The sequence below is a fragment of the Ovis canadensis genome, chromosome 1, assembly GCF_042477335.2.
Source record: "Ovis canadensis isolate MfBH-ARS-UI-01 breed Bighorn chromosome 1, ARS-UI_OviCan_v2, whole genome shotgun sequence".
In the NCBI taxonomy this organism is placed as follows: domain Eukaryota; kingdom Metazoa; phylum Chordata; class Mammalia; order Artiodactyla; family Bovidae; genus Ovis; species Ovis canadensis.
Genome location: NC_091245.1, coordinates 63,487,985 through 63,502,044, shown reverse-complemented (window position 1 = coordinate 63,502,044; position 14,060 = coordinate 63,487,985). Strand labels below are relative to the sequence as shown.

At 47.3% G+C, this 14,060-nt stretch overlaps 1 protein-coding gene across 1 annotated transcript; it reads right to left on the bottom strand.

The window, feature by feature from the left end:
- Positions 1 to 514: 514 nt before the first annotated feature.
- On the bottom strand, positions 515 to 3,517 carry CCN1 (cellular communication network factor 1). The gene is made up of 5 exons (XM_069596250.1): positions 3,137 to 3,517; positions 2,627 to 2,840; positions 1,915 to 2,271; positions 1,582 to 1,793; positions 515 to 1,468 (listed from the first exon to the last, which is right to left on the bottom strand). Exons 1-5 carry the CDS (start codon positions 3,197 to 3,199, stop codon positions 1,166 to 1,168), a joined length of 1,149 nt encoding a protein of 382 aa, XP_069452351.1. The 5' UTR covers positions 3,200 to 3,517; the 3' UTR covers positions 515 to 1,165.
- Positions 3,518 to 14,060: the final 10,543 nt, after the last annotated feature.

Here is a 14,060-nt window from a genome sequence, read left to right as displayed (position 1 = left end):
CAGGTGACCTGATAACACATCATCCAACCATATTTAAATCTTGCCCATGGATTTAGATGTGGACAGCCTGAGTTATGGGCTGTTTTCATTAAAGTTTCTCTCCTCTCTAAAGGGATGTGCACAGTTACCTAGTGATTAAAATGATAAATGACTCTACTATACCCACCTCAAAGAGCTTGGGTGATGGAGACCCTTAGGCTTTGAATTCTTATGAAAATAAAGCATTATTATTTAAATCACAAACTTAACTTCAGATTCCTTCTTATACTTTGTACAAGGGCTGGGGTTCAATGTGTTTTTAAAACAGATTACTTTAAATGCCAAGGTTTTTCTCTACTGAATTTATAAAAGCAATCATTGTTAGATTTTTTTAAATTAGTTCCCTGCTCTATCCCAAGCACTAGAACAGTTCCTGGTTCACTCAGTAAATCTTGTTTCAGGGATTGAATGCATAAGCTAGATTGTCCCCAATGGCTTTGAACATTAAAAATACTGAATGCCATACACTCAGATATTAGGTAAATATTTCTTTATTAAATGATTAATTCCATAAATAAATTCTTTTCACTGAATATAAAATTAAAATCATTTACAAATTATTCCAGTATTACATTTCCCCTCCCTCCCCGAAAGCTACATTTTGATAAATAAAAACATTCAGTCTTAAAACACCTGATTTCTGTTTGCAATTTAGAGTGCAGATAGCTGCCTCTCACGGACACTCACAGAGTATCATCTCCAGAAAGGGACGGACTCCCTTCCCATTTACTTCTGTCAAAGGATGAAGGTTTCAACTGTCCAACTAATCTTAATTACCTTTTACAACTGTAAAACCGAAAGGAAAAAAAGCCTAGAGAAAAATATGCTTACCAAATAATTTACAAACAGAAAACAGAACGTCATCAACACCACAAGCTCCAAAATGAAGCGGTAACATGTGCTCCAATACTATGAAGCGAAGTATCCTCCAATCGCAGCTGCATTAGAGTCCATGTGCACCAGCACACCTGGCAGTTTCGAAATTCCTTAATCCTACTCAAGAATGAGCAATGCCTCCCTTCTACCATAAGTCCCTTCACCCCGCCGCCCCCACCCATGCCTCCGTGATTCTGACACTCCTCTCTCCCCACTTTGTGCACCCTTGCGCTGGAAACCCGAGTCGCATTTAGTCCCTAAACTTGTGGATGTCATTGAACAGCCTGTAGAAGGGGAAGGCCGCCTCGCTGGCATGCGGGCAGTTGTAGCTGCATCTGCAGGACTGTATCATCATGACGTTCTTGGAAAACATTTCACCGTCTTCGCAGCGGAACCGCATCTTGACAGTCCTGGTCTGCTGAGGCGTGCAGCAGCGGCCGTCCACGCAGGAACCGCAGTATTTGGGCCGGTATTTCTTCACACTCGAACATCCAGCGTAAGTAAAGTGAACCGGTTCGGGGGATTTCTTGGTCTTGCTGCATTTCTTGCCCTTCTGTAAGAAAAGAGAAGGGAAGTTAGTGTTTCTCTTTCTTGGAAGAGAAGGTCCCTTCTCAACCAGTTTACACCCAGGGGACCAGTCTACACCACAGCACCGCAGGCACTCACTTTCAGGCTGCTGTACACCGGCTGTCCACAAGGCCGCACTTCACAGATCCGGGTTTCTTTCACCAGGCGGCATTCAGGGTTGTCATTGGTAACGCGTGTGGAGATACCAGTTCCGCAGGTCTTTGAGCACTGGGACCACGAAGTTGTTTGGACGATACATTTCTGGCCATGTGAAGAAGGGGTGTAAAGAATGCGAGGTTCCATTCCAAAAACTAGACAGACGAACAAGAGGGAAGAGTTCTCAGAGACATAAGGACACAAATTCAAGTTCTCATTTCTCTAAAGCTTCAGACTAGGCATAGGGTTCAGTGCAAGGTCGCAGTCTTAACTTACCCGGGAGCCGCTTCAGGAAACCGCTTTTTCCAACTGCAATTAATTCATTGTTTCTCGTTAACTCCACCTCCGAGGCATCGAAGGCCAGCTCCTTGCCCTGGAGGCCCTCCCTGTCGTCCATAGGGTCCTTGGCACTGTCGTCATCGCAGACCCACTCCTCACAGCACTGCCCGGTAACTTTGACCAGCCGGGGGTTGGGGCAGCCCAAGTTGGGGAGAGAGAGTTCTTGGGGGCACAGAGGAATGCAGCCCACGGCGCCGTCGATACATGTGCACTGATGTTTGCAGTTGGGCTGGAAACTTTCCCCATTCTGGTAGATTCTGGAGTTATATTCACAGGGTCTGCCCTCCGACTGAGCTGCAAAGAGCACCGAAAAAGAAAGGAAGGGGTGGACAAAGGTAAGAGTCCAAACTACGGCCGGCCTGAAACGCATACATATTTTCTGCTGCTTAATTCAATTTATGGTAAAGTTTCCTACAATTCCCCGGAGACTCCAGGCCAGAACAATAAGTTAGTCAGGAATCACTTTTCCGTATGCGCTTTTCGTTGGGCCCAGACACACTGAATTGCATTCCAGACTGCTGAAATCATGTGCCTTTCTGCCAAGCTACCAACAACAAAGCATCACCATACATGGTCTCAAAATTACTAAACTTCTGGACTTCGAGGACTATTATTTTTTTTAAAAGGGGCCAAACCGCAAGCCTCTTACCTCTGCAGATCCCCTTCAGAGCGGTGGAGCTGGCGCCGAAGTTGCATTCCAGCCCCTTGGTGTGGTCGCAGGGCTCCGTTTTGCTGCAGTCCTCGTTGAGCTGCTTGGCGCAGACCTTACAGCAGCCGCAGGAGTCCTGGACCAGCCCGACTCCCGGGGCGCACTTGGGAGCCTCCAGGGGGCAGTGGCAGGCGGCGGGGCAGGTGGAGAGCGCCTGGAAGGGGGTGAGGAAAGGCGTGAGGCTCCGCGGGGTACGCAGGAGAGGCGCCCCCGGAAGGGACGAGGGTGTCTGACCCGGGCGGCAGGCGACGGGGGTTTGTGATCCCATCCAGCCCGGCCGTCCTGGGCAGCGGCGAACGCCAGGAGGCCCCCGGCAGGTCTTCAGGGCCGGCTTAAAGAAAGAGCTATCCCGAAACGCCCCCCCGTACTTTGGAGTCTAGCTTTTCCGACCGCGGGTCGTCCGGGGAAAGGGGAAGAACGGACGGGGGAAGCGGTGGCCTAAGAACTCACCAGCCTGGCCAAGTGGAGAAGGGTGACGGCGAGGGCGAGCGTCCTGGCGGTGCGGGAGCTCATCGTGGCGCGCAGGAGGGGTCCCGGCTAGCGCGGAGGCAAAGACGCCAACACACCAGAGCGCAGCGGGCGAGCCGGTGCGGCTGGGGTAGTGGGCCGGGAGGCGGCGAGGCGAGGGCCGGGGCGGCGAGCGGTTTGCGGGCGTCCTTCTCCCGAGGTCCTGGCCGAGGAGTAGCGGAGGACGCGGGTGCTGCTCGGGGGCGCTCTCGCTCGCGGTCTGCCCCAGCGCCCAGAGCCCGCCTTTTATACCGGCCGGTCGCGGCGCCGCGTGTTTCAGTGACGTCGGCTCTGTCTGTGCGTTCCAGAATTCTCAAACATCTCAGGAATGCTGGTTGGCGCGGGCTCCTGCCAAGCGCCTCCCCTGGCTCCGTTGCACTTTTTTTTTTTTTTGTACTGGACCCGTCAAGAAAACAATCCTCCGTTTTTTCCACTTTAAATAACGACTTCTACTGGGGAGGGCTCTTCTTGGCGTGATGATGGTGATGGTGGTGGAAGGGCTGAGGGGTGGGGGGCGAGTTCAGAACTTTGCCTGGACTGGGAGGGTGGGAGGACATGGAGGGAGGGACAAAAGTCGTTTTGTTTGGTGATGCCGAGTTGACCCCGCAGCCTTGGAAGCCTTCACCCGGGAAGGCAGCGAGCTGCTTGCCAGTTTACAGCGAAGGTGAGAATCAAGTTATCTACTGAGAAAGGCGAACGAGGAGGGGGAGTGTCTGGGAGCCAGGACTCTATTTGAGGACTTCATAGAGGCATGCTCTGATCAAGTCCCAAAGCTTTGGCATGGTGTTTATTAGCCAAGTTAAATATATTGCAAATTAATACCCGCAGTGGCATTTATGAATGAGAAGTGGGGAAAAAAATCTACTTCCCCCATTGTCTGGCAAATTCCCAGACAGAGGTCTTCCCTCTTCCGCTCCCCCCCACCCCCCGCCCGTTTTTGGTACGTCGTACTTGTTTGTTTTTGGAGGTTCCCACTTAAGTTCCAGCCCACTGCCTGGGTTGGAAGTCCGAGAGGAAACGAACGCAGGGAGTTCTCCGGCAGGCTGTCTTACACTTCCTCACGGATGCAGGAGACCGGGTAAGCCCTTCCAGTCTCCCTCCGCAGGCGGGAGGCGACGCTAACTAAGCAGCCAGCCAGAAGCGTAGAGGACTACCGTGAAGTGATTTGTATTGAGATCATTACCGGCATATACAGCAAAATCAAACCAGATTCCAGCACCATTGTGCCCAATGGATCTCTGGAGAAAACAGACTCCTTGACACGGAAAGTTTTGCAGGGGGGTTTAACTCCTTTCCTGGGACTACTTAGAAGCCTCCCATTTCAAGTGAATTGCAATGCTTTGCCCTCTAAGTACAGAGAAATGAGTCTTAGGATGTAATATTTTGTAGTAAAACCAAAAAAAAAAAGTTGGCAATTTTAAGGTCTTTTTCTACCAGCAACACATTCAGTAGACGACCCCTTACAAAGCAGATTATTTGAACTTCAAAAACCATTTGTGTGCTTGACAAATGTTCCCTCAAAGTTTCAAAAACTACACTTCTTGTGTAATTTTCATAAAAACATACACAGCAGTTATTCCAGTTTGTCATGTATATGTGCTCTAGGAGAAATTCTTGTCCTTTGTAATGTTTAGAGCTGTTCAATCTAAATGACTGAGCCGTCTGGCTTAAGAAGGCCTTCAGTGTAACTTTCTGTGAATGACTGATAAACACAATAAAGACCTACTTCAGTGAAAACATTCTCCAATGCAGAGAACTGTGGCAGGAAAGAGTTAAGTTTCATTCATTCAAAAGTGCTCTTCCAGAAGTCTAAGAGGCATTTACTAGAGGGAATAGGATCTTTAAAGTTTAGTTGGGAGGGGGTCTTACTTTTCAAGACAATAAACTGTCAGGTTTTCTGGGCCCTATCCAAGTCAACTCACCAGTTATTATTTAGAAAGCATTTTTGTTTTTTCCTGTAGTAGAGTTTCAATATTGTTTCCTCCATAATGAAGTGACTAGGAGTAGATGCAGTACAGGGTGGGAGGAGGCGGTAGAGAGAGAATGGAGTGGAGCGTTCCTGGCTTCTGTTGCGGTGTCTTTTCTATTTGACTTCATGGTTGTAAGTATTTCCAGATGGTGAATCAGACACCAGACGTAACAATATTTCCATATTTGGGTATAGCAGTAGCCTGCGTTTTTAACATTTTTCTGCCTCTGTTATCCAACCACAAAGCATTCTTGACAGCTTCAAATGTTGTTAAATATAGACTTAACTTCTGTTCCCAGGGCAGGAAATTCTTTGGAATTCCTTGTTTTTCATGCAATCTATCATAATTTAAAAATGAAATTACAACAGATGATCCAACTGGCTCATGTATACACCTTGTTCCTTTATGGAAGTTGTATAGGGGGTGGGGGCAAGGGGGAGCTCAGAGAGAGTCAATGTGCAGCACAGCATTCACAAACACACCATTCCAGAGATTCCATTAAAAATCAGATTAAAGTTTTCTAACAAGAGTGTGTGGATTTGTTTCTGGATTTCATCTGGGGAATCTTGGAGGATGAGTTTGCCTCAGAGGAGAAGCTTACAGAACCTCACCGCCAGCTGCCCATTTAAAGCAGGGGGTGTGTTGTGGGAGTGGGTGGGAAGCCGGAGCAAACAGGGCCAGGACGCGGAAGGAGAGACAGGAGTAACCTATGTGCACAGCCTTTCCCTATACCTTGTCCTGGTTCCACTGCTAGTAAACGACAGTATCAAACAAGAGGAATAGCAGCTCAAGTCCTGTTCCAGGAAGGTCCAGGAACCCCAAACGTCCCGTTGCCTTCTCGCCTCCTCTGCTGAGAGGGGCAGAGTGGCTCACGTTGACAGACTGAAGGGTAAATGTGCAAACGTTTATGGGTAAGTGTCCTCCGGTCCTCCTTCTGCATGGCTCTTTTGCTCTCTTTCCTCCCCCCACCCGCCCTCTCTGGGTGCCCCAAGAGTGAATAACGGGCCGTCTTGTTTCCTTGGGCTGCAGGGCACGGAGAAGGGGCTGATTGTCTTCTCAGCTCCTGGCTTTGGACTGAGCGATGGGAACGTCTCTCGCCCGCTGATGCCAGGGAATTTTAGGTCACCAAAAGAAGGGTTCACTGTCTGGCGGCAACTGAGAATAATAATCACCCTAAATCTGGCGCCTCGGGTTTCCTAGTCCTAGACCAGTGGTTCTCCAACTTTGGCCCGCATCAGACTCACCTGGAGGGCTGGTTATACGACCGACCCAACTGGCCCCACCCCAGAATTTGTTATTAGTTCTAAGAAGTTTCTTAGTTTCTAATTAGTTTTAATTAGTTTCAAATAAGTCTCGAGGTGATGTGATCCCGCTGGTTCGGAGAATCACACCCTGAGGACCACCGCCTTGGACGACAAAAGTGCCTGTAAGAGCTCTGTGTGTGCTTTCATTTGTCCTCACAGTCAGGCACTCGGTGGTCTCACAACTCCACTTTTTATAGCCACCTTCGGGAACAGAACAACTGATGGTGACAGCGAAAGGCCTGCTTTAAGGCTATTCGATCTCTCCCCACCGCCCAGCCCACCCCGAGAGATCTCAGGGAGAGTCAGAGAGCAAGATGGGGGCAGGGACTGAGTGGTAATGGTGCTGGGAAGGCCTCGGCTGTCCCCCGCACCTCTGCAGAGACAGCGAGTAGGGGCCGCGCGGCAAGAGGGTTATGGGGAAGGGAGAGATCCTGGGCCGAGCACCGGGAAGCGCCCGGCCGCCTGCCGCCCGCTGCCCCCTGCCGGCTGCCCGGCCCGCGCGCCCGAAGTCACCGCGGTCGCCAGGACTAGAGGTTTCCGGCGGCGCGCGCCGCAGGACGTTTCCAGCCCCAGCCCATATTTGGTGAAAGTCTTTCAAGACTCCGTCATCCAGCTCTGCGGGGCGGAGGCGACGGCGGCGGCCTTAGGAGCTGGACCCGGCAACCGCGCGGCCGCCGCGTCGCTGAAAAGTGCCGGCGTCCGGCCCTCGTGCCGCGGGGCGGCTGGCGTGCCGGGCGTGTGGGTGCGCGCGTGCCCCGGAGACCGCGGCCGCGGGACCCGTTCCCGCACCCCTTGCGAGGGCTCGGCCCGCCCTGCGCTGCGTGGGAGGCTGGCGCGGAGGGCGCCGGCCCGATTGTGTCACTTTTCCCGTCCACCCCGCTGTTGACTCGTCCTCCCAACGGGGCAGAGTTGCCGCGCTGTGCCAGACTTGGAGGGTACGCCCAGGCGCGGGGGTGTGGGTGTGTGTCGGAACCAGGCGTTCTTGAGACATCAAACCCACCAGAGAGTGGGGACCCGGAATTAATTTTGGGGAGTAGTCCCCGAGGGCCTTGATTCTCGCTCTCGGTCTCTCTTGGGTCTCCCACAACCCTTTCTTACCTCCTCATCAATAAGTTCCGTGGAGGCAGAACCCCTGGATAGGAAGCCCTAGCTCTGTCGTCCACTAGCCTACAGCCTTCAGTGAACTGCAGATCCCTAATGGACCCTGCATCCTTCATCAGTAAACTGGGAAAGGAGATAGCAGTGGTGAAACTGGAGCAGGTCCTTTCAGGGCCAAATTTCGTGCCATCCTCTCCCGATAATGAGAGAAGCCAATGCTTACATAGGGCTCAGTTTGTGTCAGGCATGGTTTTGAATGCCTGCTATTTATTGACTTCTTTGATTTTCTAATGCCCCATTGAGGGCATCATTAATACCATTTTCTATTTAAATGGAAAAAAATTGGAGGCACAGAGGGTAAATATTTAGTCAAAGAGCACTCAGTAGGTAGCCGAATTGAACCCAGGCTTCTAGGTCCTAGCTGACCTTGCACTTAACCGCTGTGCCTAACTCCCCATCACTTAGGAGTTCAGACCTGTCCCTTCTTCTGAAACTTACCTTCATTTAACTCTATCACAGCTTACCCAGATGTTCCAGGATAAATGCATCAGATAGAAAAGCAGTTGATGAGTTAATTGAAGCTATACAAACCTCTAAGAATTGCCTTATGTACTGGCTCTTGGGCTTCCCTGGTGGCTCAGACTACAAAAATCTGCCTGAAAATGTGGGAGACCTGGGTTCAATCCCTGGGTTGGGAAGATCCTCTGGAGGAGGGCATGGCAACCCACTCCAGTATTCTTGCCTGGAGAATCCCATGGACAGAGGAGTCTGGCAGGCTATACAGTCCATGGGGTTGCAAAGAGTCGGACATGACTGAGCCACTAGGCACGGCATAGCACTGGCTCTTGGGGAGGAGAGGGAAAGGGTTGTTGCATTTCAACAGAAAAAGCCTTAATGCAAACAGATTTTTATAGTGGACTTTTTGACACCTTGGCAGATGGCAGAGAAAATGTCTAGGCCTTGGACCCCTTCTTTAATCTTATAAGCCACATTGATCAGACAGTCCTACTTCTGGAGTATGGGTTGGCCTGGTAAGAGCTACATTTGTCACTGAGATAGTTTTCACAGCTACTTACTTGATAGTTTATCAGTCTGAGTGTTTCTTATACACTCAATCTACTTTTAACTTGTTTTTTTTTCCAGTTATGTTATGAACATAATCACCCATGTATCTGAGGACAAATTGCTCATCTTCTTCAAACCCCAGATTTATTCTGAGCTCATAATATGTCATGGCACCAAAAAGAGGACTTTAATATTGGCCTTGCCCTGAATGACTTTACAGTCTGACACTTTTGGGCCTGGGCAATGGATATAGAATTGTCACGCAAGTGTATGTTCCTTGATTCTTTGTCTCGTCACAACAAAGATTTGGAGCGACGGACATTAAAGCCCTCGGCGCATCACAGCTCTCGGGTCCTGGACAAACCGTGTTATAGCTCTTAGGCAAATCAGTGTTACAGCTCTATTTTATTTAGAAGACAGTAGGAGACTCCATCCTCGAAGCTTGAGGGCATGCCAACCCAAAGACTTGAAGAGAAGAGAGTGGAGGAGCATGTGGTGGAGGGGGAGAGAGAGAGAGCACGCATGCAGGAGAGAAAGAGAGGAAGAAAACGCTTTGGCTCCTCCTTTTATATGTTTTTTTTCTCCACCTGGGCCTGCCCTATGCAAATTGGGCTTAGCCATGACTTCTGTTTGTTCTACCTGAAGTCTTCACTCTGGTCCTCAGACCTTCCTTTGACCTTCCTTGTCTTTTAGCCACCGCCATTTTGGACTCCTTTTCCCTATTCTACCTACCTAACAGAACTAATCTGAGTCTATAAGGATAAACAAGAGTCTGCTACATGGAAAGATATTTGAGGGAATAGAGCTTTGATGACCCACTAGTAAGGCTTGGCCATAGAATTCCTTTGGGGAACTGGCAAGAGACATCAACTAGATCTTCTGCCAGAGGCCTTGCCCATCTTATTGGGACTCTGTCTATGGGTAGTGGTGAGCCTGTGAGGTTTCGCCTTGGTTTCCTCTCATCTATAAGATAATGGCTTTGCCCCAGCTCAGGGAATATGCACCAAAGGGCTCAAAGGGATCAGCCAGGTAACAAAATGCCATTCCAAGGATTTTTGTCTGATGACACTGGCCTCAGCCTGAGGCCACAATGTGGAGAGTGTAGACTCTATGAGGGGTAGAGTGGGGGCTGAGTGGTTGGTAGGTGAAAATGTAAATCCAGTGTTTGCTTGTTTTCTCAAATTTTAGAGGTACTGGTGATCTGAATTTTTACACGAAGGCTTTTAATTTTTAAAATATTGCCAATTAATTAAAACAATGTTAAAATGCCATCTAAGTTAATCCTGGGAAAACTCAAGAAGACAATGTGTGGGAGCTGCCAATTGTGATCTCCAGACTAAATGTCTCTGAAAACTTGTCCTGCTCTGGCATTCTGTAACTCTCAGCCTCTCTTGACATATTAAGGAATAGCACCATGGGCTCCACTGAACTAGCAGTTTGGTTAGGCTTTCCTTTGTTTAAGAGTTAGGGCTGTCACTTGACTCAGTTGTAAGAGTTTATGCTTTATCAACAAAATTGGAATGTGTCTTTTCTTATTTTCCACTTTCCATCTTCCCCAAACACTACTCTGTTTTCATACTTCTCCCCTTGAATTTATGTTGTAAGCAGCAGGCATTCTCTTGGCAGCATGGTAGGAAACACTTTTTTTTTTTTAGGGCATTTGTATCCAGTGGGAACTATATCTGTTTATTTTCTTCACCTGGCATCTGTCCACAGGAAGCCAGACATTTCTAACCCCTTTACCTTACAGATCTTCTTCTTTTGTGATAACACAGAAACATTTCAAAGGAATGGACTAGAAGGTACCCCTCCCACTCCACCCTGCAATCTATCTTCTAGACATGCTTGAGCAATCCGAAATATATAATTATAAGTCACTATCAAATGGGTTGGTTCCAGATTCAGAGATTAAGAATTAACCTTCACCTTCTGTGGGTTTTATTTCCAGAGATACTTGTCTCTTAAATGCCCACTTAAAACCACACATACCACATTGAGAAAGGATTTGATCTGGGCACAGTACATGAGCACACAGAGAGACTGAAGCCATTTATTTGTGCCAACTTTTGCAGGGCCAAGGATTAAGTGTGAAGGAGGATTCTGGCAGTTGGGCTGAACAAAGACATAAGACATGTTTAATACTCAGCAGGATGCTTGGCATATAGTAAGTACTTAATAAATTATAATTATTTCCACTGCAATCACCACCATTACCTTTACTTTTACAACAATTAGCATAGGATGAATTAGACTTATTCTCTAGATAATGTTCTGTATTCTTTAGACTAGAGAAAAAAACTAGATGAACTCTAGTTTAAAAATCATTTGCTAAGTTATATATAGATGATGTGATTTATAAACCCCACCCAAGTCAGGATCCTGGCTTGCACTGGGGCCCCAGTGATCATCTAACAAAGCACTTTAATGGCCTTGCCTGTCATGGAATTGTAACTTTGCCTACATTGTTGAGCCTGGTAAGGTTTTTGCCTTGGTTTCTTCATCTATAAGATAATGAGGTTGCCCCAACTCAGAGGTCATGCACTCAAGTGCCCCACAGATCAATCAGATACAAAACGCCATACTTGAGAGTTAGTGACAGCTAACACTTGGCCTCAGTGTTCGGGAGCCATGAGGATCACTGTATCTATGGTGCCTGGGTTTTGTCTACCAAAGACTAGGCAGTTTGTATATATATGAGATGTTAAGGGACAACAGAGTGTCTGCATCCAAAGGCCATTCTTTTGATGGAACCTGCCTTAAAATCTAGGTTCTTGCCCCCAACTTCTTGACTTCCTCCTAACAACTGATTGTGGACCTCACTTAAATATTTTTCTAAATGTGAGCTTATTTGTGCTTTCAGTCATGGTAGACCTCACTTTCTTCAAGAGAGTCTGGTAATGAATGAGTTAAATAATAAAAAAAAAGGGTTCCCTCCTCAGGGACCCTTGCCTGAGCATGTTCCTATTTCCTCTGAAGAGAGAGATGTGTCAGAGCAGAGGAGCAACTCAGAGACTGAGATGCTTCTACCCTGGCTGAGTCATCACTGCTGACTTTATCCCCGGAGGCAGACTTTGCCACCTGAGGTGGCATCACTGCTACCACCCACAGCCTGTGGTCACCCTCACATCCGAGCTTCTCAGTCCAGAGCCCTCCAGGCACCCATCAAACACTCTTAGTGTGCACCTTGTGCAAGGTGTCACTGAGCCTTGGATGTGGGCATGGGTGAGGTGCCCAAGGTTATGGCAAAAAATAAAAAGCATACAGCAATTTAAGGCTAGTCCCAGGCATTTCTTTGACATCTTTTATCCTCTCTCCTTTGATTAAATATTAGCTTAAAAAAAAAAGCTGTTTTTAAACAGTCAGTTCTATTTTTTTGTACTTGTTTCTAACTTAAAATTTGTTATATAATATTATATTAATTTTAGGTATACAACATAATGATTCAATGTATATATATATATGTATTGGGAAATGATCACCAGAGTAAGTCTAGTTCACATCCATCACCTCATATAGTTTTTTTGGGGGGTGAGTAGAAGTTTTAAGATCTACTCTCATTTACAATACAGTATCAACTATGATTGGGGCTTCCCCGGTGGTACTAGTGGTAAAAGAACCTGCCTGCCAATGCAGGAGACATAAGAGATGCGAGTTCGATTCCTGGGTCAGGAAGATCCTCTGGAGGAGGGCATATCAACCCCCTCTGGTATTCTTGCCTGGTGAATCCCATGGACAGAGGAGCTTGGTGGGCTACAGTCTATAGAGTCACAAAGAGTTGGACACAATTGAAGCAGCTTAGCACAGCATGAACTATAGTCACTACACTGTACATTACATTCCCAGGATTTATTTATTTTATAACTGAAAGTTCGTACTTTTTGATCACCTGAACTGTCAGTGGTTAAAGGGCAAAGACAACATGTCTTCAATGCTTGAATCTTCTCACCCTAGGAAATGCTGCTGGGGGAATTACAAAATGTGAATGTATATCAAGACACTGCCAATTCCGAAGACGAATGGCTCAGTTCAGCCCTATTAATATGATATGAATGACAAGCTTCATTCTAGGTGGCAAGGCAAAGAGAAACAACATCTAGATTTTGCTACATTAGCTCTCATAGCCTAGAAAAGATCTAGAGGCATAAACAGACAATATAATACAGCGATCTATGTTCCAGGTAAAAGGCAGCCAAATTGCTCTGGGAATAAAGACAAGGAACATCTTAACTTTGAGTCCCACCCTTTAAAAATGTGAGGTCTTTTTCAGTTTGTATATTTTGGTGGATAGGATGGGTCAGACTCAGTCACACGCAGGCTGTAACATGTATGTTCCCCTTGAAGCTGGCGATTGCAGAAAACATGGGCATCTTCATGAGACAATAGTTAAACACATACAAATGAGAAACTTAATATGAGCCTCTGAAAACACACTAATCACAGACAGGACCAACTGTGTGGGTTCTGTTGGAAATTATCACTATGGATCCTTTTTTCTGAGGTAAGAGGGGAGGGAACTGACATGAACCAAAACCTTAAAGGTTATCTCACCTTACGTTCAAGAAAATCCTCTGAGGTGAGCATGTGAACATCTTTCTAAACTTAGGAAGTTGGCGTTCAGTGAAGTTAAGCAACTCGCTCAAGATTAGGCAGTTATTATGTAACCAAACAAGGTGTCTAATCCAGACCTAACTGCTCCCAAACCCAAAGTCTTTGCCCTTTCTACATTTCTGCTACATTACTTTATATTTTGGGGCTCCAAAATCACTGCAGATGGTGACTGCAGCCATGAAATTAAAAGACGCTTACTCCTTGGAAGAAAAGTTATGACCAACCTAGATAGCATATTCAAAAGCAGAGACATTACTTTGCCAACAAAGGTCCATCTAGTCAAGGCTATGGTTTTTCCAGTGGTCATGTATGGATGTGAGAGTTGGACTGTGAAGAAGGCTGAGTGCCGAAGAATTGATGCTTTTGAACTGTGGTGCTGGAGAAGACTCTTGAGGGTCCCTTGGACTGCAAGGAGATCCAACCAGTCCATTCTGAAGGAGATCAACCCTGGGATTTTGTTGGAAGGAATGATGCTAAAGCTGAAACTCCAGTACTTTGGCCACCTCATGCGAAGAGTTGACTCATTGGAAAAGACTCTGATGCTGGGAGGGATTGGGGGCAGGAGGAAAAGGGGACGACAGAGGATGAGATGGCTGGATGGCATCACTGACTCAATGGACGTGAGTCTAAATGAACTCCCGGATTTGGTGATGGACAGGGAGGCCTGGCGTGCTGCTATCCATGGGGTCACAAAGAGTCGGACACGACTAAGCGACTGAACTGAACTGAACTGAACATTTCTGCTACATCGTCCTACCTTCCTGAGTTTCAAGTCCCTTTATGAATGTTTGCTCTTGTTCTATTTTCTTTTATTGTTACCAC

What these genes read in the sequence shown, in the direction of transcription:
- CCN1 (XM_069596250.1), bottom strand. Translation starts at nt 3,199, where the DNA reads ATGAGCTCCCGCACCGCCAGGACGCTCGCCCTCGCCGTCACCCTTCTC. An exon ending in TTCTCCACTTGGCCAGGCTG is followed by an intron (nt 2,841 to 3,136) that starts GTGAGTTCTTAG and finishes ACCCCCTTCCAG; the next exon opens with GCGCTCTCCACCTGCCCCGC. An exon ending in CGGTGTACAGCAGCCTGAAA is followed by an intron (nt 1,469 to 1,581) that starts GTGAGTGCCTGC and finishes CTTTTCTTACAG; the next exon opens with AAGGGCAAGAAATGCAGCAA.